This window comes from Centroberyx gerrardi, chromosome 2 (assembly GCF_048128805.1).
Source record: "Centroberyx gerrardi isolate f3 chromosome 2, fCenGer3.hap1.cur.20231027, whole genome shotgun sequence".
In the NCBI taxonomy this organism is placed as follows: domain Eukaryota; kingdom Metazoa; phylum Chordata; class Actinopteri; order Beryciformes; family Berycidae; genus Centroberyx; species Centroberyx gerrardi.
This window is the reverse complement of record NC_135998.1, coordinates 12,212,656-12,237,422: the sequence shown is the minus strand read 5'-3', so window position 1 is coordinate 12,237,422 and position 24,767 is coordinate 12,212,656. Positions and strand designations below refer to the sequence as shown.

Here is a 24,767-nt window from a genome sequence, read left to right as displayed (position 1 = left end):
AGAAAAGTTAATTTTTGGACATTTGTATGCGAGTGTTGGTGAATACAGGTCCCTAGAATAACCAGTATTGGTTGTTAACAACTCCTATGGAGATATGACTGATTGATTTTTATTTTATTTTGCTTCTTTTTACTGTTCTTACAGTACTCATTGCTTCTATTTACTGTTTTATTACCACTGTTTTCTTCTTATACTTGTTTCTTCTTTTATTGTTCTTACAGTTGTCATTGCTTGTATTTACTGTTGTTTTACTGCCGCTGTATTGTCTTGTTTGATTTTATGCTGGCCTGTAAAGCACTTTGTAAACCATTTTTAGAAAAGTGTTATATAAATAAAGTTATTATTATTATATGTGCACTTAAAATATTCTACCAACTGAAGTAAAATATCACATTTAACCTGCTGCTGTCCCATGTCGTTTTGTAGAGAACATTTGATTCGTCTTCAGCATGAGAACAAGATGCTGAAGCTGGCCCAGGAGGGATCGGACAATGAGAAGATCGCTCTGCTGCAGAGTCTACTGGAGGATGCCAACCGCAGAAAGAATGAACTGGAGACGGAGAACAGGTCAGAGCGCATGGAGACACACACAGAAACGCACGCAGCCTAGCAGGGTGGTAACGGCAGAAAAAACAAGTATGAGGATGAAAATGGGTAAATACACTGGGTAGGACTGAGGGCAGAGGGCAGAGGGTCGAAATGTAATTGTTAGCGTCTGCATAAGGTAAAAATATAAAACAATGTTCTCAGTAGCACCCAAGGTCTTATTAAATTGCATCAAAATGGACCAAATTAAAATATTTTACTACCTGGAATCCTTAGGACTGTTAAATAAATTCTAAATGAGAGCCGCATTTTGGCTGTGGCCTGATTTTGGTTTCCTGTTTGGAAGCTTGAAGCAATCTCCCATTTATTTCCCCCTCTAGGATTTTGTTTGTCAATCCAGGGATTTGAATCAATAACCTTTCAGCCACAAGCTTGCTTCTCTAACCTTTTATCTACCACTACCCATGTTTCAGTATGCTGACTGCCTTGTTAAAACTACGTCAAACTGATGTTATGTGTGTTTCTCATCAAGGTTAATAAATCAGCGCCTGATGGAGGGACAGAGTCAGGTAGAGGAGCTGCAGAAGAATCTTCAAGAACAAGGCTCCAAAGCAGATGATGTGAGTAGTGCAACTACAACACCATATGTGAGGGTCTTGTATGGATTTGTTTTGTGTGCTCAACACTGATACTGGTTGAACTGTTGGCAACCACAGAAAGTCAAATTCCATCTTACATGTAGTTGGTGAGTAAAGATTATCCTAACTTGTAACCCTCCACAACAAGACTGCTACCATCTGGAAAAAAAAATACTTCTGTCACCGTTTTGGCTCCAGAATCAAATATTTAATTTCAAAGAAAAAGTTAATGTTGCTGTCAACAAAAGCAGCTCATAAAAGTGCGAAGGCAAAATGAGTAACTGTGTTTCATACGCCTTCATCTGATTTTTTTATTTTGTGTGCTTTTTATTTATAGTTGTCCGTTTGTTCTGTGATGTGTAACTAACTCTTCCTAACACTAACCTTTTCTAACACCCATGTCATCCATGTTTGTGGTGGTCTTGTTTTTCTGTGTTTGTGTGTGTGTGTGGTTACATAATCTGTGTGTTGTAGCGTTGGAAAGGTAGTAGTTTTCTTTGGATGGCTACAAGCCTTGTTTGTTGAAGATGCCTGATTGGATTGAGGGCCCTCATATCATCAGTGGCATTACAAGGAAGTAGCGATATTTGGGATCGCATCACCATGAGTGCTTCCCAAAGCTCCATAAATCACTCCGCTACCTTTCCTCCGCTACCTCGTTTCCTCTGTGACCTGGAGATCGATGTTCAGGCTGCCATGTCACCTGCTGTCTAAATAGTGGAGACTGGGAGAGAAGCTACTTAAAACTTCTCCTTGTGTCTCGTCAGCGGTGGATACCAAGGAGTGTCTTCTACAGGAAGTAAATTACATTATTGTTTGACATGTGGCCAGCAAAAAATGTTGTGCTTGTTGGATGTGAAATGATAAAACCATCAATTTGGGTGATAATGATAAGAAAAGTGTCAATCAATTACATGTATCAATTACATGAAAATCAGCAACAGTAATTTATATTCTAGTACATATTGACATAATCAACTGGTGTCTCTTCTATGATGCTCTATGATTCCCTTGTCTCCTCCAAACTACTCCCTGGTAAGGGACAAGTGGTATTCAGGAGGAGGAGGATTGGAGCAGTTGTCTAAAATTTTGTAATGGCTCTTAAGAAGGTTGTGTGTGTGTGTGTGTGTGTGTGTGAGCTTGCATGCATGTCCATCACCATCTTCCATCAACTGCTGTGTGTCTTTGCTACATGATTAACCTAAAATCTAAAACGCTAAATGTTTTCTGTTTCCGGGGGTTCCTGGTTCCATTCCTGCCAACCTGTACGCATTTTGCATACCATTACTAGTAAATCATTAGTATGGTGTTGACTACGAGTGTCCTCGCTCAAGCCACCAGAGCTGAGGTGCTGTCGTTAAAATATGTGGAAAATGCAGCGGGATGAACAGGCACAACACTTTTTTAAATTTCATCCACACTTTATGTAGATAATGTATGAAAAACATATTGGTAAACAATAATGACAAAATGCAAAAACATATTTCCTGCATCATCCATGCATCATCACCCCTTTAATTTAATCTGAGCAATGAGAAACTCCGTGGTTTGCCACCTAATTACTCTCAGTTGTCATCACTTGCGATCAGTTGTAGGTTGCTGTATCATTTAAGTGTCTTTTCATTGGTATGTCTGAAGGTCTAACTGTACCACATCAGAGTGATGCACCTGTTCATCTCAACTTGCTTAACATAGTTGGATTTTAGATCACAAACTAAGGTGCAATAATTCCCACTGGAGTAATCCTGATTATCTCCAAAAGGGCAGTTTGTCTCCCAGTCAAGTATTAACTCTCAGCCAAACATAGACAGATGAGAAAGCCTGTGACTGAAGGAGCTGATGTGTCAGACTGCAGGTATAAAGATAGGAAAGAGACTCTACAGGTTCATGCCATGGATGTGGTACTGAAAAATCGTCCGTGGTTGGCAGGTCTGTGATTCTTTCCATTCAGTAAATCATTTGTTGTCCATTTTCTTTTCATTCGGTGCTCCCACTATCAGACTATAGTAAGTATGACTTGGTGATCCCCAACAAACTCCCTCCTGTAGAGTTTGTACTTCCAAATGCTGATGTTGCTTTAGACTTAATGTTTGCAGTGGTTTTTTAGGCCTCCTGAAACACGTGTAGCAAAATGTAACAAACAAGCATATTGTAATAACTGTGCATAATATGAAGACTTTTTGATTTTGTTTTATGTTGGTTATATCATAAAAAAATTTACAGAGTAGTGTAAGAACTCAAGAACATAATGTAATACGAAAACAAAGTCACCATTTTTATATATATCTTTAATTTTGAGTGCCATATCTTATGGAAAAGATCAGATTATGGGCTAATGTTGAGAATACACACACAATATAAAATACAAAAAAATTGTCCTGTCTTGCCATTCTGCATATGGCTGCAATTCATCCAGTCTTGCAATTTTGTTCTTGACGTAACAAAAATGCCATAGCAGTCTATGGTCCCATTTGGGGAAAAACTGATGTTCTTAGTCAAGTTTTTTAACATTCATCATAATGTAATGTTATAACGTTATGAGTTGATTTTATTACATTATTTACCAAAAAAATGTGCTACATTGTTGCTTTGCTAATTCATAAAGTAATTATGACCATTCATATTGTAACGTGTTACATTATTTGCAAAGAGGTTCTTACATTGGTTTCAGAATTTCACTAACTTATACACATTATTACAGTTTGTGCAGTAGTTACGTTGAGTTGCTACACGTGAAATAATTAAGAGTCCTTTTTTCCATACTAGTTGTCTCCTTCAAGATTCTCCAGTTATCTTTTCCCTATTAGAAATATTCTGAGTCATCTTTAATCAGTCCTGAGGCATCTTTTCCCCTCTACAGCTAGATCTTTTGTCCATGTAGAATCCCGAGGTCCCCGTTTCCTCCTGATTCCTCCATGCTGTTGCCTTCTGATTTAGAGCCAATCTGAGCATGAAATCCTGTTTCCAATACTCTGCAGATATCTGGTTTCACATGATTTTGCCGCATACCACATCTGATACCACAGTGGAGAGTGACACTGCCTAAGGATATCCCTTTATAGACTCTTAAAAAGATTATTTGGAACACTTCTAAAATAAAAACAAGTTTGTTTTTCATTCTATGGCTTGACTGCTTGTAAATTTTCTTCATGATAATCAAATCCGGAAAATCATTTTATCAACCACACAGTTTGGTTTTGAGGCATAAAATCATACATAAACAGTTATTTTGGCGGCAAAATTTGGTTTCTCTTGATTATTTGTTTACAGTCATACCAGAACTTGGATTTAGTATTTTGCCAGTATGGTTCTGTATTGTAAACATTATCTGCTCTGTACTGCCCTCTGTTGGATGCCAAGGGAAATCTGCAGGATTTTGTCAGATCGAGGTCCCCATAATGAAACCCGTGACAAAGCCTTTTGAACCTAAACCAATTGGGTACTGTGCTTGAACTTGTCTCAACCATGTGAAAGTATTTGGTCATGATATGCTGTAGATCTTATGAAGCTCAGTCCTCATCATCTTGGATAAGACTTCAACCTAATGTATTTGCCATTAGCTGTCCACTTATCAAAGTAGAACTAATCACAAAATTGTCTTTTGTCGTGTCTTTCATTTGGCTGCCCGTATAAAGATGAACCGTAGAGACAAAATTGCTGCTGTTCCAGTGCGCTGCAATATCAACTCCTGCATTAATCCAACAGAGTGGCCATTTGAATATTTCCAGGGCTTCTTTTGAAAACTCAGTGTAGATTGAATACGTTGTAAAAGTTAATGTTTATTTGTCTTTTTTCAGTCGGCTATTCTGAAGAAGAAATATGAAGACCACATGTAAGTTATGTTTTTTGTACATGCTTTTTTTTTGATTAATGACTGTTTTAGTTTGCTGAAATTAGACCCAGAACTATGTGTTGCTTAGTCTGGATAACCTGAGACCTGATTTGAAAAAGATTTCAAATCTGTGCTTATAGTGAAATACTGACAAGCTTATAAACATGGGATATTGGACAGATTTAGGCCAGAAAGTGTTCTGTTGTCAATGCTTTGTTCTCTCTACCAGGGAGAAACTGCGCGAGTTGAATAACGAGTTGCTGAAGAAAAATGCCTTCATCGACGACATGGAGCCCAAATTCAACGCTAGCTGTGAGTTCGGAGCCGCTGTTGAATTCTGTGAAGTGCAGTTGAAGCCTGTTGACCTCAGTCCTCCACTACTATCCATTGTTTTTGTTGTTGTTTTTTAAATTTGAAATTATGTAATGCATGATATCACAATACAGAAATCACAGTATGGCACTGAGACACAGAATAATTTAGCACTCTGTGCATAACCGAATAAAAACATAAACTGTGCACTTCAAAGTGCAAACATGGTAGAACGTAAAAGAACATGACAATAAAAGAAAAATAAAATAAACTCTAAATCTTTTGTGTTCTTCCCATTCAGCCCAACGAGTGGAGGAGCTGGAGGAGGCCTTGAAGAAGAAAGACGATGACATGAAGCAGATGGAGGAGAGATATAAGAAATACCTGGAAAAAGCCAAGAGCGTGAGTTTATTATTCATTTTATCACCAAAGGTCCTACTGATAAACTACTATTGTAGACTGTTCTCTTGACTGTTGGTAGTTTCTCTAGGTGTAGGCCAACATAAACACCTGTGTGTTAAACTGTGTGTGTTCTCTTCAGGTGATCCGGACCCTGGACCCCAAGCAGAACCAGGGTTCAGGTCCAGAGGTTCAGGCCCTGAAGAACCAGCTGCAGGAGAAGGACAGGATGCTGCACTCACTGGAGGTAATCAATCCATCAGCCAAGCACTTGATCAGCACTCTGTACCACTCAATCAATTAATTAATTAATCAGTCATTTCATGGATCCATCAGTGAGTGGAGTGGGGCAAGCGTGTAAAAGCGGGACAAACACAGTGGCTTCTGTAGGAATTTGGATAATACTATAATGTAGTTTAAAACAGTACTTTCAATTTTCATGGGTTTTTACGTTGTTTCCTCCAAACAGAAAGAGATGGACAAGACGAAGAGCCAGAGAGACTACGAGGAGAAACTGATTGTGTCAGCCTGGTACAACATGGTAAGAAGGCCACACACAGTCTGAAACTGTGATTCATAACCTTTTTTTTTTTTTTTAAGTCATGGCACATATTAAGACACAGGGATGTGGGGCCAAGAAGGAAAAAAAAAACGGGGAGAAACACACAAGTGATGCACACATTCATCCCACATTTAATCGATTCCCATGAAAAACCACTTTTAAAGATTAAAATCTAAACATCAACCCCTTTAATGAAATAAGTCATTATTACACAAACCAGCAGCCAACCCCAAGAGCAAAGCGCAACATTGTCTTTTAAAAAATAGCTGACTATGCTGTCACAGAGATTGCAATCAGAGTGCGAAATTAACACCAGCTGCCATACAAATGTTGGTAAATTTTGTCTGTGGCTGGTAAATTCGTCTGTTCCACTGGGCGCTTTGGCTTGTATCCAACCCTCAATTTGAGGTTCTGTTTTTTTCTAAAAGCCTAGTTGGCCGTTAAAACCGTGAAAGTGGTTGGTAAATGTTGGGACACATCAGCCGCTGTGGCCAATGGACAAAAACGTTAGTTTCTGCTTTGTTGCCTTGCTGCACTCTACTCATCTGCCTATATGCAGTGAGCTCACTAGCTAGCACAAGTTGAAGTGTTATTAGCAGGTTGATTGTAAGCAGTAAAACTTTGCTCACCTTACGTTCAAGCATCTGAGCCAAGGGCCAATCTAATTAATTACTATTAATGGAAATGTTGATTTAGACCATTAGTTTGGATTCATTGGCCAGAAATTATTGAGATGTCAGTTTTTCCTCAGAGATTAAACATCTTTCTACATGTGAAAAAGATTAAATTAAATAAATTAAAGTTGCATATTTTCTGATGTCACACATGACGTTACACACATAATTTATATTGAATTTAAGTACTTGAGGAAACTATACCAATATGATAACCCTATTTTTGCCTCGGCCCTATATTGTAGTCCTGCATCAATGTCTTTAACAAGTTCAGCTGCTTCATAGATCATACATGAAGTCACTTCCACCACTAGAGGGCACTGTAGACTTTTTTACTGATTCTCTGCTGACACTCCTGTGCCTCTGTTACTCTGTATGCCCGGGGTAATATTGGATGCAGAATAGTTTTATTCTCCTGCTGACTTGAAGTTTAACACTGAAGTCGTTGGCATCCTGGTGGCCCAGTCTTGTAATACAGACATCACATACAAGCCACAACTACATGGTTTTTGAATTTCCATCTCATATTGTGCTGTTGTATCTCCACCTACTCACTATCCTGTAATACATATTGAAGGCTGGACTATCCATCTTCATTATTATTATTTCTTTCTGCCAGCTTTACACCTGAAAATTTCTTGGGTGTGTGTATTTTTCCATTAAGCCTCCTCTCCATCTGTTTCTCTTCCCAGGGAATGTCCCTGCAGAAGAAGGCGGCTGAAGACCGGCTGGCCAACACTGGTTCTGGTCAGTCCTTCCTGGCCCGGCAGAGACAGGCCACCAGCACACGCCGCTCCTACCCGGGCCATGTCCAGCCAGCTACCGCCAGGTAGACAGCACCAGGGCAGAAAAACACCACGCCAAACTACCTTACAATTCCCCTAAACCTAGATAGATGTGCCAGTTTTTTTTTCTGAGGCACACTATTCCAATTCATTTCTAACGGAGGTTCCTGTTTTCCTTCATTCTGCCCATTGATTCCCTTTTTTTTGTCTTCTTGTGTCAGATCCTTGAGGTAGAGATGCCAAGGCTGCCCAAAACTTGAACCACTTTTATTCCTGACTAAGCATATTTCACCTCTGACTCCTCTGACGCCAGACTTCTACCCTTTCCGCACCCCAACCCATATCCGCTTTAGCTCCTACCCTCCTTTCCCAAACGCTAGACATAATTGGAAGGTCTGACTAACCACTCCAACCCTCTCCCACCCCAACGCTGACTTCCCCGAACCCGTATGCTGTGACAAGCTCTTGCCACACTGTATCAGCATCCCCGCAGGTGAGCGATCTGGACCCCGAGGCGGAGAAGAACGACAACACCCAATTTTCTGTTATCCTCTTGAAAACGTACTGTCTTTTCTCGTTTTGAGAAACTTCTCTACCTGTTCATGCAGTATTTATGCACATCTCTACCTGTTATCCCGTTTGAGGTTCAGCTTGTTGTTTTGACTTGGAGTTGCCGTTTTTGAATTTCTGTCATGCGTTGTCTGTTTTAACTCTAGGATGTAGCTTTAAGCAGATGACAGCAATTTTACATCATATATTTGTCGGGTCTTTTGAATTGTTGTGTACAAATGGAAGATATTTTCGGAAAGTTGCTCTTCTGCAGTGTCTTATGTCATTATGTCTTGTTCTGTGGAATGGGATCAGTACAGAGCAACAAGTACAGAGGGGTGTAGGACGATGTATAGTTTTAATCCTGTGTGTTACTGTAAGTGTTTGGGTTTGCTTTGAATGTTTAATGGGCCGAATAATCTCTAATGGGCTTATATGATGTGGAAACCTACGGCTAACTGTCAGTTGGAAACACAATGCAGCAATAATTTAAAATTTTAGCATACTCCCAAGAAATCATTGAAATAACCACTTAAGTCTTTGACGTGATAAAAGAGATGCAGTCCATAAAATGCACTGCAGAGTTTGGTAGATTGTGGCACAGATCAGTGTGATGTGTAACAAAGTAAACTGGTTTCAATGATGTTTCTTGAAGAACATCGAGCCATTGTGGAGCAACGTGGCAAGTATGTTAAACGGATTCAAATAGCTTCAGCTTTACCAGCATTTATCAGGTTGTCTCAGACAGCATCTTACGTGCCATTAGTGTTGTATTTACATGTATCACGATGTTTGATCAGTGTTGCCTTTGCAACACTGGAGGCTTCCCTCCTCACATTAGTTTGCTGCCTTTTTGATCAAGTTGATGTCCCTTAATACCAGTGAGTCAACGGGGGATGGATTGGATTCAATGTAGCATGTTGACATGGACTTAATTTCCATATCATTTGAGGATCACTGTCTTCGCAAAAAATGTGTCTTTCAAGGTGTGTTGAAAGGTGATTGGATAAGCACTACACATAGCTACATACAGAATAAGCGCTACACAGTTTTTGATGTGTGTTATTTATCAGTGTTACTACTTCCCCACATCTTCTCCTCTTGTCTGTGTCATTAAATCCTAATTAATCTGAATAGGAATGCCTAACCATTCTCATTTTGTCTTTAATCCATTCTCTCCTCACCTCTCCATTGTTTTGCCTGGCACATCATGAATGATCCCTTATTGACATTTTGGACCTGAAGAAGCCTTTATGTTAACCCTGCCGCTTTGCTGTGTGCCTGTCTAGATCAGGGCCGGGAGTACTGGACTGAAACATGCAGGCCCTGCTATCTGACTGGTGTCTCTCTCTCTCTCTCTCTCTCTCTCTCTCCTCCCTCAACAGCAATGTCACTGCATGACTGGCACTCCAGTGAGCTGGCCAAGCCTGGTTTGGTCTGGCGTGGGTTGGGCCGGGCTTGGCCAGGCTGAGGCGCGCGATGCATGAACTACCTGCCTGCCTGCCGTTTGCATGACTTTGTATTGAGCTGAGCCTGCGAATAACCAACACACCACCAGCAGCATGAGCACTAACAACCCTCTGCAGCGTCATGTACTGTAACAGTACTGTACTGTACAGACAAGCCTGAGGAGGGACGGAGGCTCCATTCAAAATGCAAACCTCCAAAGACTCCTTTCTTCCCCTCCAACTCCTTTCTCCTCTTTAGCCTCCTTTACTTTCAAATTCTCCTCTCCTCTCCTCCTCCTCCTCCTCCTCCCTTACTCTTCATGGACATGCCTGCTTGTGCTTCCACACCGCAACAAGTCCATCATGATTCAACCTAAGGCGCAGATTTGGAGGACAGAGGCAGAACTATCCCTATCAGTATAGTTGGCCTGTAATGATAAGTCAATCAATCAAACAGTTGATTAATTAATAGGCCTTTTCTGTAGTATTTGTGCATAATTTGACGTTGGCTGGCTGTTTCAGGATACCTCAGTGACATATTTCCATGTATCTGTTCTTGGTTCAGAACAATGGTTGTAGGAGAGATGATCCATGCGAGAGAAATATTTGGGAAGTGGAGTATATATATATGAGTTCTTCTGTTTGATTTGACAATGACTTAAGATCAAGCGATTGACTATTTTCTTTATTATTATTTTATTTTTTAATTTTAAGTGTTGTTTTAGTTTCTACTGTTTGTAGCTTGCAGATCAGTCTGCATAACAAGATGGAGTCAGCTCCCCTAAAAAAAACGTTTAAGGCTTTTCTCCTGTCTCTGTCACTGTGTCACCTTTTGAAAAGAGCACATGGCTGACAGGTAATGGTTCTGCCTGACCGCTTCTCACCATGTTACCAGATAACATGTTAGAAGTGCTTTTACCTCAAGTATTAGTGAGTGTACAATGAGTTTAGGAGGAAAGGAGTTGCTCTCCTGTCTCTGAGGCTTTTGGACACCTTGCATGAGGAGCATAGGATGGCAAAATCAATGTCTTCTAAAAAAAATTGAATAACATTGTTACAGGTCTGCTTTTATACAGGATAAAAGCCCCCATTAAGCCTACTTGAAAGTTTTCCATGAAGATGTATTTTCTCATGTCAGAGTGTAGCACCTATTTTTCGGTAAAATGTACATATAGTGTTACTGAGTTTAAATTTTGTTAAATTGGCTACATTGTCTAATGGAGCCTAAAGCAAGAAGCACTGCTGAAAATTACACATTAGATTGGAAAAAAAAAAAAAAATGAATGCATGGCCTAATTGATAGAAATATTGTCTAAAGGATTAAAAAATACAAAACTATACATTACCCCACCTAGCCCGTTCAGAGTATAGACACATGATCAGAGGTGGGCTAACCTGTTAAAATATAGAAAGGGTAAATATTGTGAAAAGCCTGTGAAATCCTATTGATTACAGGTCAAACCCCCTCGTAACACATTCCAAAAGTTTTCACGCCGGGCGATTCGTAACGGCCCCATGTTTGTGTTTGGGTGCTTTTGTTAATGCAAATCAATGGGACAATTTCTGTGAAAATAACTTCCAAGTAGTTCTAGATTTATTCCTACCATTACTGCCGTTTATGGAAGAAGTTGACTAGCTCGCGTAAATATTTGCATTCTTATGGCTAGTGCTTGTGAGGACTTGAGTTATATGAGAAACTAACCAAATGATAATGTCATGCATAGGAGAACCGTGAACTGTTTTTGTCGCTGGATGTTGTACATTTTCTGTACAGTTTATTTGTTTAGTACTTGCTATTTAAGTTTTTCTGACAGTGCTCATTAAGATTAATATTGAAGAGACAGGTAGGAAAGACAAATTGAAATTAATACTGAAGTTAGAATAATAAGTGCATAGTATAGGCATAAAGTCATGCACCGAGTTGAATGGAAGATATGGTTTAATATTCTTGGTCAATTTGCAGTGCCTTTTTAAAAAAAAAATAAAAAAATAAAACCTGATATTGAAAAAAGAAAGACATGATGGTTTTATTAGGAATAAAGGCAGTCATAGAAGAGTATATGTTGCCCCTTGAGGCCTATCTTATATTATTTTTAAAAAAAGTATCTGCCATTTCAGATGAGCTTAATCCTCATCCATATGATACATTTCTTGACAAAAAAGTCCTTATGTGTCTGTGGTAGACACATAAAATCTGTCAGAAACTGTCCTATTTTAGATTTAGGTGGGCTTAATGAGGGCTTTTTCCCTATTATTATATTTTTATAACCAATTTTACTCTCATAATTGTTATATTGTGTAACCTTGGTTTAATTCATGCCATGCATTTTTGTTATTTTTTTTGGCTTATTTATTCTTCTGCGGCTTGTACAGCAGTTTTGTAACATTGTTTTAAAGAGTGCGACATCATTATTATTATTAGTATTATTATTATTATCTCACCCCTTAAACTGTTACTGTGGATGTGGAGTTTTCATACTGGATCAAAATACTGTTACATGCCCGTATTATGCAACAAAAGGAGGATGAGGATGAAGATGATAATGCGGTGTTTGTCTTGTATGAAAGGAAAACTCATCTCCATGTGGTGAAAATACACAAAGGTTTAGTTAACGGTGCCAGTGCAGATCAATATAAATGAGAAAAATAGGGCAAATTTACCTCCGTCAGTCTTTTTAGGAAGAGGATTTTCTAAAAAAAAAAAAAAAAATGAGTCAAAAACTTTTCCTGTAAGAAACTTGTCATGTCCAGTCTGAAAATGAATGTTCTATCATTAGCAAAAGAAGCACATTTTACACTTTAATTAACTAAAATGAGAGTGAATTGATTCTGACCCCACTTGCAATAATCAAATTTTCACTGTTCTATTTGCATACAGTATATAATTGCATTGAAAGATGTTTGGAAAACTCATCTTGACTAAACAAGGACAAATCAGACTCCTTGTTTAGACAGAAAATATATAAAATCTGTGTCCCACAAGTGAAAATTAAAATAACATTTGAGTTTTCAGTATAAATGCAGTTGTTAGGTGTCTACTAACAACTCCAGGTGTCTACTTGGTCTCTGTCGGTAGTTGGGTTTTTGCATGTCTCTTACATGGAAAAAAATAAATAAAAATAGCTAGTTTCTAAACAACCTGTCATTAACCTCTACAGTTTTAACTGTAAGTTAAGTCACACAGGACTCTCCTAACCGTCCATCCCCATAGGTCAAAGATTTGATAAGAGATCTGCATATGGAGCACACACACACACATACACACACCCTGGTTGACCTGTTTTAAATTTAACATCAGGGATGGTGGGGAGACACTGAAGCGTTGTTTTTGAAATATTTCCCTAAAAGAAAGCAGACACGTCATAACTTCCTTTATCAGGAAGGATGCTGTCCCCTTTCATCCCCCATCAAATCAGCCGCTGCACATTTGGCACTCATTTGTTGCTTATACATGTGTGTGTGTATATATATACTTGGCTTATTAGGTCCTTGATGCAAATAATGAGAGACTATTAGAAGGGAGTTACAGTAATGTAACCATGGTCAGTATTGTCAGCAGCCCACTAGCTTGTGATAGATAATTTCCAGTCTTTGTTAATGTCAAATTGTTCTCAATAAAGTTTTAAATGTGGCTTTATAGAGACAATTTACAGCTTTGTACACTCACCAGATGACAAATCCTTAATTACCATCCCTGTTTGGAATAGCAAAATACCAGATAAGGATCACAATAACCATTACAAAGCTCATGCTAATACTTTACATATTGCTTTACACACATATAAGCCAAAATGAGTGCCCAGTAGCCCGGTGTTCCCTAGTGTTACTTGGCTGTTAGTCCCAGTGTGGACCAGTCAGACGTGTGTTAGAGAGAAAACGAACAACAAAAGGCTGTCAACAGGTCAGAATCTGTCACACCACCCTGTAATGTTTGCTGTATTTTTTACTCATAGGAAAATCTTTAAACATTTAACTGAAGTAGCAAATAACCTTTCCATTTGCCAAGTTTTATATTGCTTGTATACAAATACTCTATGTACATAACTGTATGTGGGAGACAGTGGTAGAGGAAGTTTCTGGCCATTGGAGAAGGAGAAAATAAAAGGTCATGTTTAGAGTTAGATGGATTTCATATAGCATCTGTCCGTTCAGGACTTGTCGATAAAAATGTGCTTCCTACACTGCAAAACTTGGAAATTACATTGTAAATAAAGCTTGTATAAAACTCAGCATGCTTGTCTGTTTTTGTTTTTCATGATAGGATGATATTAAACCATAGTTAGTGGTTTTTAATAGTTAGTTGTTTTTAATAATCTGTTTTGTGGGCAGTGTAAAAACAAGAATATACACTACATTCAATCGTACCTCCTCCCCAATGATAATGGAAATAATAAATGAAAATAATAAAAATAAGTTGTAGTCATATCAAAGGGAAATCAGTTACATATATGTACCAAAAAAAGAAATTAAACAAAATAAATAAAAAAAAATACAATCAAGTCCATGGGTAGAAATTGTGGGAATAACTAAATTGGGAAAATAAAAATAGTGAACCATGATAGTTTTTTTTGACAACTTCATTATGCTGTTTACCACACGCATTCACAGAATATTTTTGTATCTGTGGTTCCATGTGAACGCCCAAACTATTAACTCTATTTAAAATAGTTACACCTAAACTAAAACGGGCCTGTGGGACAAAAAACCGCATCTGCGACCTCAAATTTGACTGCCTCGTTTAGGGGATAAGTTCATTATTTGCATGCTTTTTAAAAATAAATTGATTTAATTAAAATGTCACTAACCCTAATCCAGTTCCCATGGCCCTGCTGAGGAGATCCATCCAGAGATCCAGGGAGGAGGGAGGGGCGCTTCTCTCTTCCCTATACCAGCTGCAGCTTCTTTGTTCTGTACTGATATGTGAGAGTTGTTGCTTTAGGAAGGAGAAACCACCAAATAGTCTGTATTTTTTGGGTGTCTTTCTATGTGCACAAGTATTGGAAGGCCTCTGTCCAAAGAGCAATAACTAGTGACACTGAAAACAATAACTTCAAGTTTTTCTCCTGTCTTGACAACAGTCATATTGATACTGAAGTGGACGGTGATTATTTTAGTAGTATTTGACGCTATCATTTTTGTTGGTATGAAATCCAAACCCTAGTCTCCACCTTTGACTTTTAAAACACAGAGAAAGTAGATGCTGCACTTTGCCTTTGTAGGGCGGTGTGTTTCAAATTGGTTTGCGTCTGTGTGTGATCTAAATGAAAAATGTATGTCTTTTTGTCTTTCTGCTTAAAGGTGTAGCAGAATTTTTATCTAGATGGGGAATGTGGTTCTGTAGATGCACCTGTGTGTGTGTGTGTGTGTGTGTGTGTGTGTGTGTGAGAGAGAGAGAGAGAGAGAGAGAGAGAGAGGGAGAGAGAGAGAGTGGACCAGATGAGCAGCAGGCATTTTGGTTCTTCCATGTAATCTGGAGGAAGTCAAACCCTCAAACAGAGAGGAGGAATGATGCTGGGAAGCCTTGGGCCAAGATCTACTAAAGTATTTGCTAATTCTGCTTTTTCTTTTATAAGCAGAGTGGCTTGTCCAGTCCTATTTTTATTCTTTAATGAACAGTGAGAAAGTAGTGAGGGAGACAGAAGCTCTGGCAGGATTTGGGGCGGGCATCTGAACAACTTGAAATTTTTTAATTGAAGATTCTGATCAACCAATCAGGCGCACAATCTTTTTGTGTGTGTAAAGTGAGGAAAGAAAACTGGGACGCTGACTTTTTGTGCCTCTGACCTCATTAATATGTATATTGAGGCATGTCAGTAGGAGATTAATCAGATGACTCCCTCTGTGTTACTTATTAAACCAGATAGTGCTAATTACACCTTTTGTCTGAGCTCAGTATGTAGCACAGAAGAAAAGAGAAGCATGTCTTAACTTTATGTGCCAAATTAGCACTGCTTGACTAAAATGAATGGTGGATGAAGATGAAGATAGTGAACCAGGGATGGAAGGCGTATGATGGGAGGGATGATTCAGATTTTTTATTTTTTCTCACAACTGTCTTGACAATGACCTAAAAAATTAAAAATATAAATTTCTCTCATTCCCAATGCAGAAATAGGCAAGGTTATCTAAGCTATGTGCTTAATTAAATGTAACAGGGAAACATGTTGCATATTTTTCATTACAATAGACCAGTGGTTCTCAAACTTTTTGGCTCGTGACCCCTTAAATGAAGCCATGCCTACTGACGACCCCCCTGTCACAGTTCAGCCAAACAATGATTTTCCCTTTTCAGCTTGTTTCATTTGATTAATTATCAGAGGAAGCCTAGAGGCTTAAAACTATTCAGTATTTCACAAGAAAAGCAACAGTTGGAAAGAAATAAGAACAAATACCACCTTAAACCATAAATCATCTCACGACCCCCTGGGGGGTCCCGACCCCCAGGTTGAGAACCACTGAAATAGAGCATGTCTATAGGGAAATTCCCACCCTTTCCTTAGTTCTGGCATTTTTCCTGATATAAATACTAATACTATTGCTAGTACAGTACTATTCTCTCATAGTTATTTATTAACAATGGGTCAGAGCATAAGTTCAGGTTCATTCTTGATTTGCAATGTCTGCTTCCCTTATGAGTTGAATCCTGAGTGTTGACCTAAACCCATACATACACACGCACACACACACACACACACACACACACACACTCACAGCCATGCCTGGGAAACAAACCCCGGACACCCTCGAGGCTGTGGACGCAGGAACTTCCCTGTATCGATGTCGCGCTCTCGACTCTTCAGAGCTCGTCTTTCTCTCTGCAGCCTCTGCCTCTGGGAACTTCCTCCTGACATGTCACAGCACAGCTCCACCCTGCAGGGACACTCCGCTGTCAATAAAAACACACCTCTCTGGTTTCCCACTGGATCCCACCATGGAGGGCCCAAGTGGGAAGAAGATGGGTTCACTCCAGTGTGCAGGGACAATACTTTCCACACCTGGGTCAAACAGTGTATGCCAGTGGTTTTCATGTTTATTTTATCCCAGTTAGGTTCCAGATAGGTGAGGTTTGCCACATACAGGTTAATTCAATGAGCACATGTGACAAAACTTAGACAATAACAGGGAGGTGTAAATTTTGCATCCTGTTTTGATCACAGATGCTGATAGTTGCACTAATATTGATTACTGGTAAGCTTGATGGTGTTGCCAAAGACAGACTAAAGTGGAATTGACAGTATCAGAAGGAGAGATCATGATTGATCAATGCATGAGATTTTACTTTAGTCAAGGTATGACAGGCAGAAAGTGCAACCACAATCAGTTACCTAATTAAGTCATGACCTTGAGAAAAACACTTTTTGTTGTCTCATGTTAATGAGATAATTAAATTGTGATCTTGAGTTAACGGGAGCAAAATAAAAATCATGGCCGTCTCTGCTTCCATAGAGGAATACTGACTGACTCAGTTCTGATAGAAATCTATTGAACATGCACATAGGACTACAGGACTGGAGTGAAATCTGTCCATCTCCACTGCTGGATATTCAAATACTGCAGTCGATCTTTACATGTGGCTGAAGTTAATTTTTGAGACGAAATGTTGAAGGAAATTTAAACGCTAAATTGTGAGGGAATTGTAATTTTGAAGAAATTTTGAACGTTTTTGTTTGCATTGCCGCATAACACACTTTTCGCTATGGAAAGTTCTACAGAACTGAACTATTAAAATGATTCTCTGTGTAAGGTAACAGCGAAATGAAAAAGTTGCAAAAAACGTGTTTCTAATTGTAAATCATACTTTGAGGATCAGTCATGTATCTGGATTGTATGCGGCAGAGAAAGGACAAGAGGAAGTGCTATTCATTGCGTCCAAGATATTGTGCGTTATGTACAAACAATTAAACGTTGTGGTGCCCCCTTTTGGCCAATCAGTGCGATTTCAAAAAAATGGCAGAACACAGCAATGAGATGCATCATTCAATACGTTTCATCAAAATTCAATCGGCAACGTCTGATATGTGTGACGTACAGAAAATTAAACAAATGTTGTAGCGCCCCATTAGGCCAATCGGTGTAATTTTGAAAATGCCGGAACAGAGCAATGAGACGCATCATCCCCCGAAGTTTCGTCAAAATCTAATCAGTGGCGTTTGAACAGGCAGACAAATAGACAGACGGACCGGACCGATCCATAATCCCTCCTCTGATTTCATCGTGGGGAGCAAAAACATAATTGATGTCCAGTGAATAGCAAAACCAGCCAGAACTAGTCTTAGCTTTCTTTGACAATAAAGTCTGATTAGATAGTCGACTGTTATATTATTCCAAAAGTCCTATCAATCCCATGTGCCCTCTTCATATTTGGTTGCCCTATTATGAAAATACTTACAAGTTAGATTTTTCCATAATCTGTTGTGCTACAAAATTATTTAACATTTATTTAAGATTTTTGTCTGAGTTCTATGCAAACTACTCTATTCTGTCAAAGTGAAAAGCAAATCTCTTACCCATAAAGGGGGGGAGACTGTGTCAGCTGTCAGTTATTAAAAAAAGGCAAAATTGGGAGTGCAAAAATTCTGCAGTAGAACATTGTTACTATTAACAGCAAATGCTGTCAGTTCAAGAACATTATTGTTATTGGTCAAAGAAAAAGTTGTCATTCGTCCCAGCTGGTTTCTTTTTTTCTGCTCTCTCAATATTGAAGTAATTATGGAAACATTCCACTGAGAGGAAAATCAGAGCAAATGAGAGCTGTCATTTCCCTAATGAAAGAGCCTGTTATTATTTCTTCATAACTTAGCGTTTGGCTGACAATATGGGCTTTATGACACGTTCAATTTACATTTCAATCAGACGGGGGTGGGGGGGTATGATAACACAAGGCTCTCATTGATACACACACTCCAACACACACACACAACCACACACACACACACACACACACACACACACACACACACATGGGTTTCATGGATCGGGTGGTGTTTCAACTCTCTGGATTGGAGCCTGGTGGATACCTGACCCTAGACTTTAACGTGCAAGTGCACACACAACCATAGACACATTAACCCCCCCCTCCAACACACACACACACACACACACACAGACCACTTTCACCACCAGCCAACACACAACCAACCTCTCCACTTTTACATTATCATTTTTGGCACAACTTCAATGAGACACAGGTGAGAAGTGCAGCGGGGAAACTCAAACCTCATGCTCAGCCTGTTGACACAGTCGGGAGTGAAAGGAAGGGAAAGTGGCTCTCCAGATTGTATTGACCCCCGTGAGCGAGGAGAACTGAGCCCAGTCTGAGAAGACTAGTTTGACAGACAGCCCCTATGTACAGAGGCCACGACTTAAAAAGGCAAACATTTAGGCCAATCACGGATGTGATTTTTTTTCAGAGACACAAATCCCATTAATTTCTGATGGAGATTTGTGTATTCCTGCCATTCCTGGCCTGCTCTCTCAGGCTCGTTATGCCATTACAGCCCGTCTCGTTGAGTGATAGGTTACATATCAAAAGCAGAGGTCACTAGTTTCCTACATGAAACCTGACATTTTCAGCCAACTTTCTCAGGCTTGTTATTCCATTAAATCCCCTCTGATGTGCCGATAGGTTAGGCATCAAAAGCAGTGATCACGGCCTAAAAATGCTAACATTTATCAGGGATATGATTTTTTTTTTACAGAATTTTTGTGGTTATGAATAAGCTTGTTTGGGCTCACATCTAACATTTTCAAACCATAATCATTCTCTCTACTCCTTCTATTTCCATTATTTTTTTTCTTTTTTGTGGGTGAAAGAGAGTCGTTTGTGTTCACAAATCTAAACTATAGGAATACTTATTAAACTCTTTCTTTGTGGTGGATTTCCCTTTCCTTAATCCTGGAACCTCCTAATTAAACCTCATACACCAAGCTGTTTTTATAACAATAATCATTATTATCTTTGTGTTGCTCTTTCTTAAGGTTACAAAGTGCAGTTAAATAACAGAAACAAAACAATCATATTAACACCATAGGCTATAACAAAGCAAACACTTGCACTCTGGCTCCAGAACAGAATTAACGCAAAATAAATGTAACAAATAAGGAACAAGTGAGTAACAGTTATATTATGATAAAAATAGAAATTTATATGCAAAATTATAACACTATAGGTTCACCCAACAGTTCAGCAACTGCTAACTGACACCATCAAATTGAAGCCAAAACAACAACTGATAGTGTCAGACTTTAAAGGCCTAATCAGAAAATCAGTTTTCATATAAATCAGTTTTTAGTTGTTACCTATAAAAAGATACAGAGTTTGCTGATTGTATTTCCTCACGCAAGTTGTTCCAAACATTAGAGGCCTTGATTGCAAATGCTTGATCACTGTCTGGGAAAAAAAAAAAAGGAAAAAAGTTGAATCTCAGAAAAGTCCACTTTCCGGAATTGAGAAATCCTACGTGGTTTTCCCCGCTGAAGCCCGTGCATTTTTTAGATTTAGTAACACATTCCAAATGGTTTGACTTGGTCCCAGGGTTGTGAAATGTTTCTGCATGTGCGGGACACTGTCAGCTCGCAGCGACAATAAAAACACGGAAGTCAGAAAACGGCCACATCCTGCGTGTTTAACTCATAAGATTCCTCTCGGCGACCACAGCCGGCGCTAAGTGTGTTTGTTAACGGATTGATTTTTTTATGCCACAATCTCACTGGGCATTCAGGTTTTTGTTTCATGGCTGTGTCGTGTACAGGTGCTGTACAGGATATTTTGGTAAATGCACACGTGGAAAAAACATGCAAACATACATGACAAACACAGTACATCTTTTCCTATAAGAGATGTAAAAAATAAACACAAAATGGAGATACAAAGTCATGCAGGACACTGAAGATAGATGCTTGACTTGGACCATTTTTCAGACATATTTCATCATATTTGTCTCTGTCGTTGACTTTTGCCCCTACAAACACTTACAAGTGTTATGCATGGTGTGTGTGGACATTTCTGTTTGGAGTTTAACTCACTGCAAGGACAAGTTCAAGTCTCTCTCTTTTATTCGCATGCATGCACACACACACAGACACACGCAGACACACTGCACTGAAGGAGAGGCAGGCGGAGAGCAGCAAACCGCTGGACCAGAGGGATGAACGTTTGACTGATCTTCACGGTGTTGGAGCCAGAGTGAGTCACGCTGGGCGCCGTGACCACTAAATCAAAGGGCTGTTTGAACAGCTGCATTCCTTCACACCCCCTCATCCTCTCTCTCTCTCTCTCTCTCTCTCTCCCTCTCTCTCTTCCTCTCTCTCTCTGCACACTCTATCTCTCTCTGTCTATTTCTCAGTGTGTATTTCTCTCTCTTTCCTCTCTCTTTCTCTCGGTCTATATTTCTCTCCCCTCTCTTTCTCTCTGTCTCCCTCTCTCTGTCTCTCTGTCTATTTCTCTCTCTGTGTCTCTATTTCTCTCCCTCAATTTCAAATTCAATTTTCAATTTCAATGCATGAAAGTTCACAAACAATGTTGCCAATGCATCAAGATAAATGTCAACTTCATATTATATTCCCTGCCTTGTGTATCAGTCTAAGTGTGTGTGTGTGTGTGTGTGTGTGTCAGTGCCTCGACAGAGGAAGATCTGGGTTGTTGCGTATTCAGCTCCTCCACCGCAAAGTGAGTATCAGTAAAATATGTGAAGAAATAAATGTTTGTTTAGAAGCTGGTTTTGAAACTTCTCTCTCTCTCTCTCTCTCTCCGCAATAATATTAATTCTGATTATGATACGGACCCCCCTTCCCCTCCCCTCCTTCACATTTTGAGGCGATACAGATAAAAGTTAATGGAATAAGAAGTAAGGAGAAGTGAATTAAGTCATCGTTTGGCTGGACAGGTGTCTATTACAGGATGAGAAACTCTGACGCTTCTCAGCAGCAGCAGCGACTGATTTATGAAGCCATGACAGCCCAACTGAGTCATCATGGCTTCCATTTCTTTTTCACGCACACAGCCGCCTCCTCCAGAGCCATATGCTGTTGTCATTTTTCATTTCAGTGCGACTTTGCTACAGCCAACACCACTACTGATAGAGCAGGAGCAGAGACATAACACCTGTGGCACAAAGTGGCCAAACTCTCTCCACCAATGTCTTTACGCTTTTTTTTTTTTCTTTTAAATGCAGAGCCAATGACTTCATGCCAAATCACCAAGAACTTTTCTGCTCACCTTTGCTCTGGTTGCCTTTCTATCATCTCAGATTCAGATCCTGGAAGGAGATGAGGCGATACTGTCTCCATTAAAAACTCATCTTTTATTTTATTACTGACCTTCAGTAGACTGAAACTAGTGACCGATGAGTGCCATTTCCTTTCCAATAAAAGATGAGTTTTTAATGTAGATATTGTCATGGTTAGATATCGCCACGGCTTCCACTGATCTTTAAAGCTGAGATTAAAGAGAAGGTAACAAGAGCCAAGACAAACAGAAGATGATGTCAAGGTGACTCACCCACTTTTTTAATTGCATGCAACAGTGAATTACTGCAATGCTATAGTATTCCAAGAGGAATTATATGGAAAATTCAAATGTTGTTCTATATCTGGCCATTTCTTAAACAAAACAGGCTGCAGTGCAGAATAGATATATGATAAATGCAGATGAGGGGCTTCAGCCTTCACTCTGCCGCTACTTCAGTTCACTTCTGTAACCACTGTGTTACTCCAGGGAAGGAATTCAGTTAGAAATTAAAAACATGGATAAAGGCAGTGTGGATGAAATCTTACTATTTTGTTTAGAGGAACACCAAAAGTGCATAAGAAAAAAAATAGATAGTCACAATGACATTAAGTTCACTGATCATTAACTTGTATTATGTTTAGCCACAGTATCATGAGGCAGTGACATTGTTATTTTCAAACATAATAGATGAAATGACAAACTTGTTGATATTTGATGAGACAATCCAGGAACGAAGAACAAAAACTATACTCATTCTGTGGGATTTGACTGTTAGGATTTTCTTCTTTTTTTTATTTTTTGGTAACAAGAAAGAAAGAAAGACAGAAAGAAAGACAGAAAGAAAGACAGAAAGCCAAGGGAGCAGTTGGTCTGATGAACAGGCTGGAAACACACGTGCGGCTGTAAAGGTCAGAGTCAAAATCAACATCAGAATAATCAGCTTCTTTCCAAGGCTTTGTGTGCCGGCAGTGGAAAGAATCGCTGGTTCTGAGCACCGTGTAGCCGCTGGCGGTGACAGATAACTGAGACATCAATTTAACCATATCGTCATGACAACCAATGATCTGAATACTGTATGCATGCATCAGAGAGAGAGAGAGAGAGAGAGAGAGAGAGAGAGAGAGAGTCATATAAGAAGAATTATTTTTGTGTCTAAATGTCACCAAATATGGAAGGAAATGTAAATATTGAGAATGATTTTGTAAACTTGTAGGATATGCAGCCCTCATCCCAGTGTCCTATATTGCCGCACACTGACTTCAATTGTATTGAATGTATTGAATTGCTTTTAAATTCAATACAATACAATTTTGTGAAATGTGCATGATGTGTTAAAATGCAAATACGTGTAACTAAGTAGTTTGACATTGAAATAACGTGGAAAGTAAAGTTGTTGTGGTCGGGTGGACGATGGGTGGAAACATCTGTTTTCAACTCCAACACAGGTGCAATTCCACACTCGGTCAAGAAGTTTTCTATTGTGAGTAAAATTTAAATTTTTAGTGAAAATGCTAACCTTAAACAAATTATTTTAGTTCCCTAAACCTAACCCTAACCTTAACCAAAGTTGATTTACTTGACTAAACTTAACCATTAGCTACAAATAAGTAAAAATGGCGAGTCCAATTCTTGCTGTTGTCACGTAATCTGTATGTTGACAACATGTAATCTGCATTTGAGTTCAGTAATATATTAAAAGTAATATATTACTGTAATGCATTACAGCACAGTGCATTACTTGTTATCACCCGTTTCTGGAAGGTCTACGTAGTTGTGATTACAATCACTTGAATTTTTTGGTCAGATATTTGAAAGAAAGAGACTTATATCCCCTCATCAATCAGCCTTGGGCCATTTTGTCATTTTCATCTGTGATCTGTTTCAAAATTACCTTTTATAAGCTGAAGATCCCGTATTCTTGTAGAGCACTCTAATGCACCGTTGTCATTGTCATTCTTTGAGAATTTATTCTTCCAAATGATTCAAGAAATACCCTATTAACTAAAATTACACTTATTTGAAGATCATGAAGCATATTATATTCTGAAATATAATACCCTTGAAAACAAACGGATGAAAACTGAATAAATGTTGTCCTGTATAATAAGCAGAGGAGAGTGAGAGGAAAGAGGGGGGTTGACATGTAATTAAGGTCAAGAGCTGGAATCCAACCAGCAGGACGGAGAGTCTGTGGCATGTGCCTCCGCCCGCAGAGCCGCCAGGACACCCCGGTTTCCAGTAAATGCTTTCTACCATGGACACCATTCTGCTTTGATGCTGTGACTAATGTCTCTGTCACAACCACTTCCAACACAGTTACCGTGCAGTCATGCCTTTTCTGCGCAGCGTGTCATTTGGTGTTAATGTCATATTTGTTTTTGAAATCTGAATCTAAAGATGTTTACAAGAATGAGATAATTGAATGTGTTGTGGAAATCAAAAACAACACTCATGTGGTTCTGGTCCCTTGCTGAAACCAGAGGGTTTGTGTATAAAACATGGTGGCGTTACGCATCCAGAACGGTTGTGTGCGCAATCCAAGCACGAGTCCTTTCCAGCCCTCACCGCCAATAACACTCAACACAAAATATGTTTACCAATGTTGGGGAGTTACAGATTGGAATTGATGGGATTTACAGTAATCCGCACAAAAACACCACTTAGGTCATTAGTCAAGTCAAATAACTTTATTTTTATGACACATTTCATGCACGGGAAGTGCAATGTGCTTTACATATAAACATAAAAGCAAAATGCACAAAAGTAGTGCAAATCTGCCATAAAAATACATAT

General features: G+C 39.1%; 1 protein-coding gene across 4 annotated transcripts in view; it reads left to right on the top strand.

Annotated features, from left to right (window-relative positions):
- hook3 (hook microtubule-tethering protein 3) overlaps nucleotides 1-13,974 on the top strand; it is a 47,297-nt gene extending 33,323 nt beyond the window's left edge. The window contains exons 16-25 of one of the 4 annotated variants that reach the window (XR_013506849.1): nucleotides 427-567; nucleotides 1,079-1,166; nucleotides 4,982-5,016; nucleotides 5,246-5,328; nucleotides 5,630-5,730; nucleotides 5,870-5,974; nucleotides 6,197-6,268; nucleotides 7,656-7,792; nucleotides 7,970-8,241; nucleotides 9,683-13,974. Coding sequence is in view for 3 of the 4 variants with exons in the window: in XM_071913581.2 (XP_071769682.1) it covers nucleotides 427-567; nucleotides 1,079-1,166; nucleotides 4,982-5,016; nucleotides 5,246-5,328; nucleotides 5,630-5,730; nucleotides 5,870-5,974; nucleotides 6,197-6,268; nucleotides 7,656-7,792; nucleotides 9,683-9,698 (778 nt within the window). In the remaining variant the exon portion in view is untranslated. The other 3 variants (XM_071913581.2, XM_078286661.1, XM_071913582.2) reach the window with 3 other exon arrangements.
- Nucleotides 13,975-24,767: the final 10,793 nt, after the last annotated feature.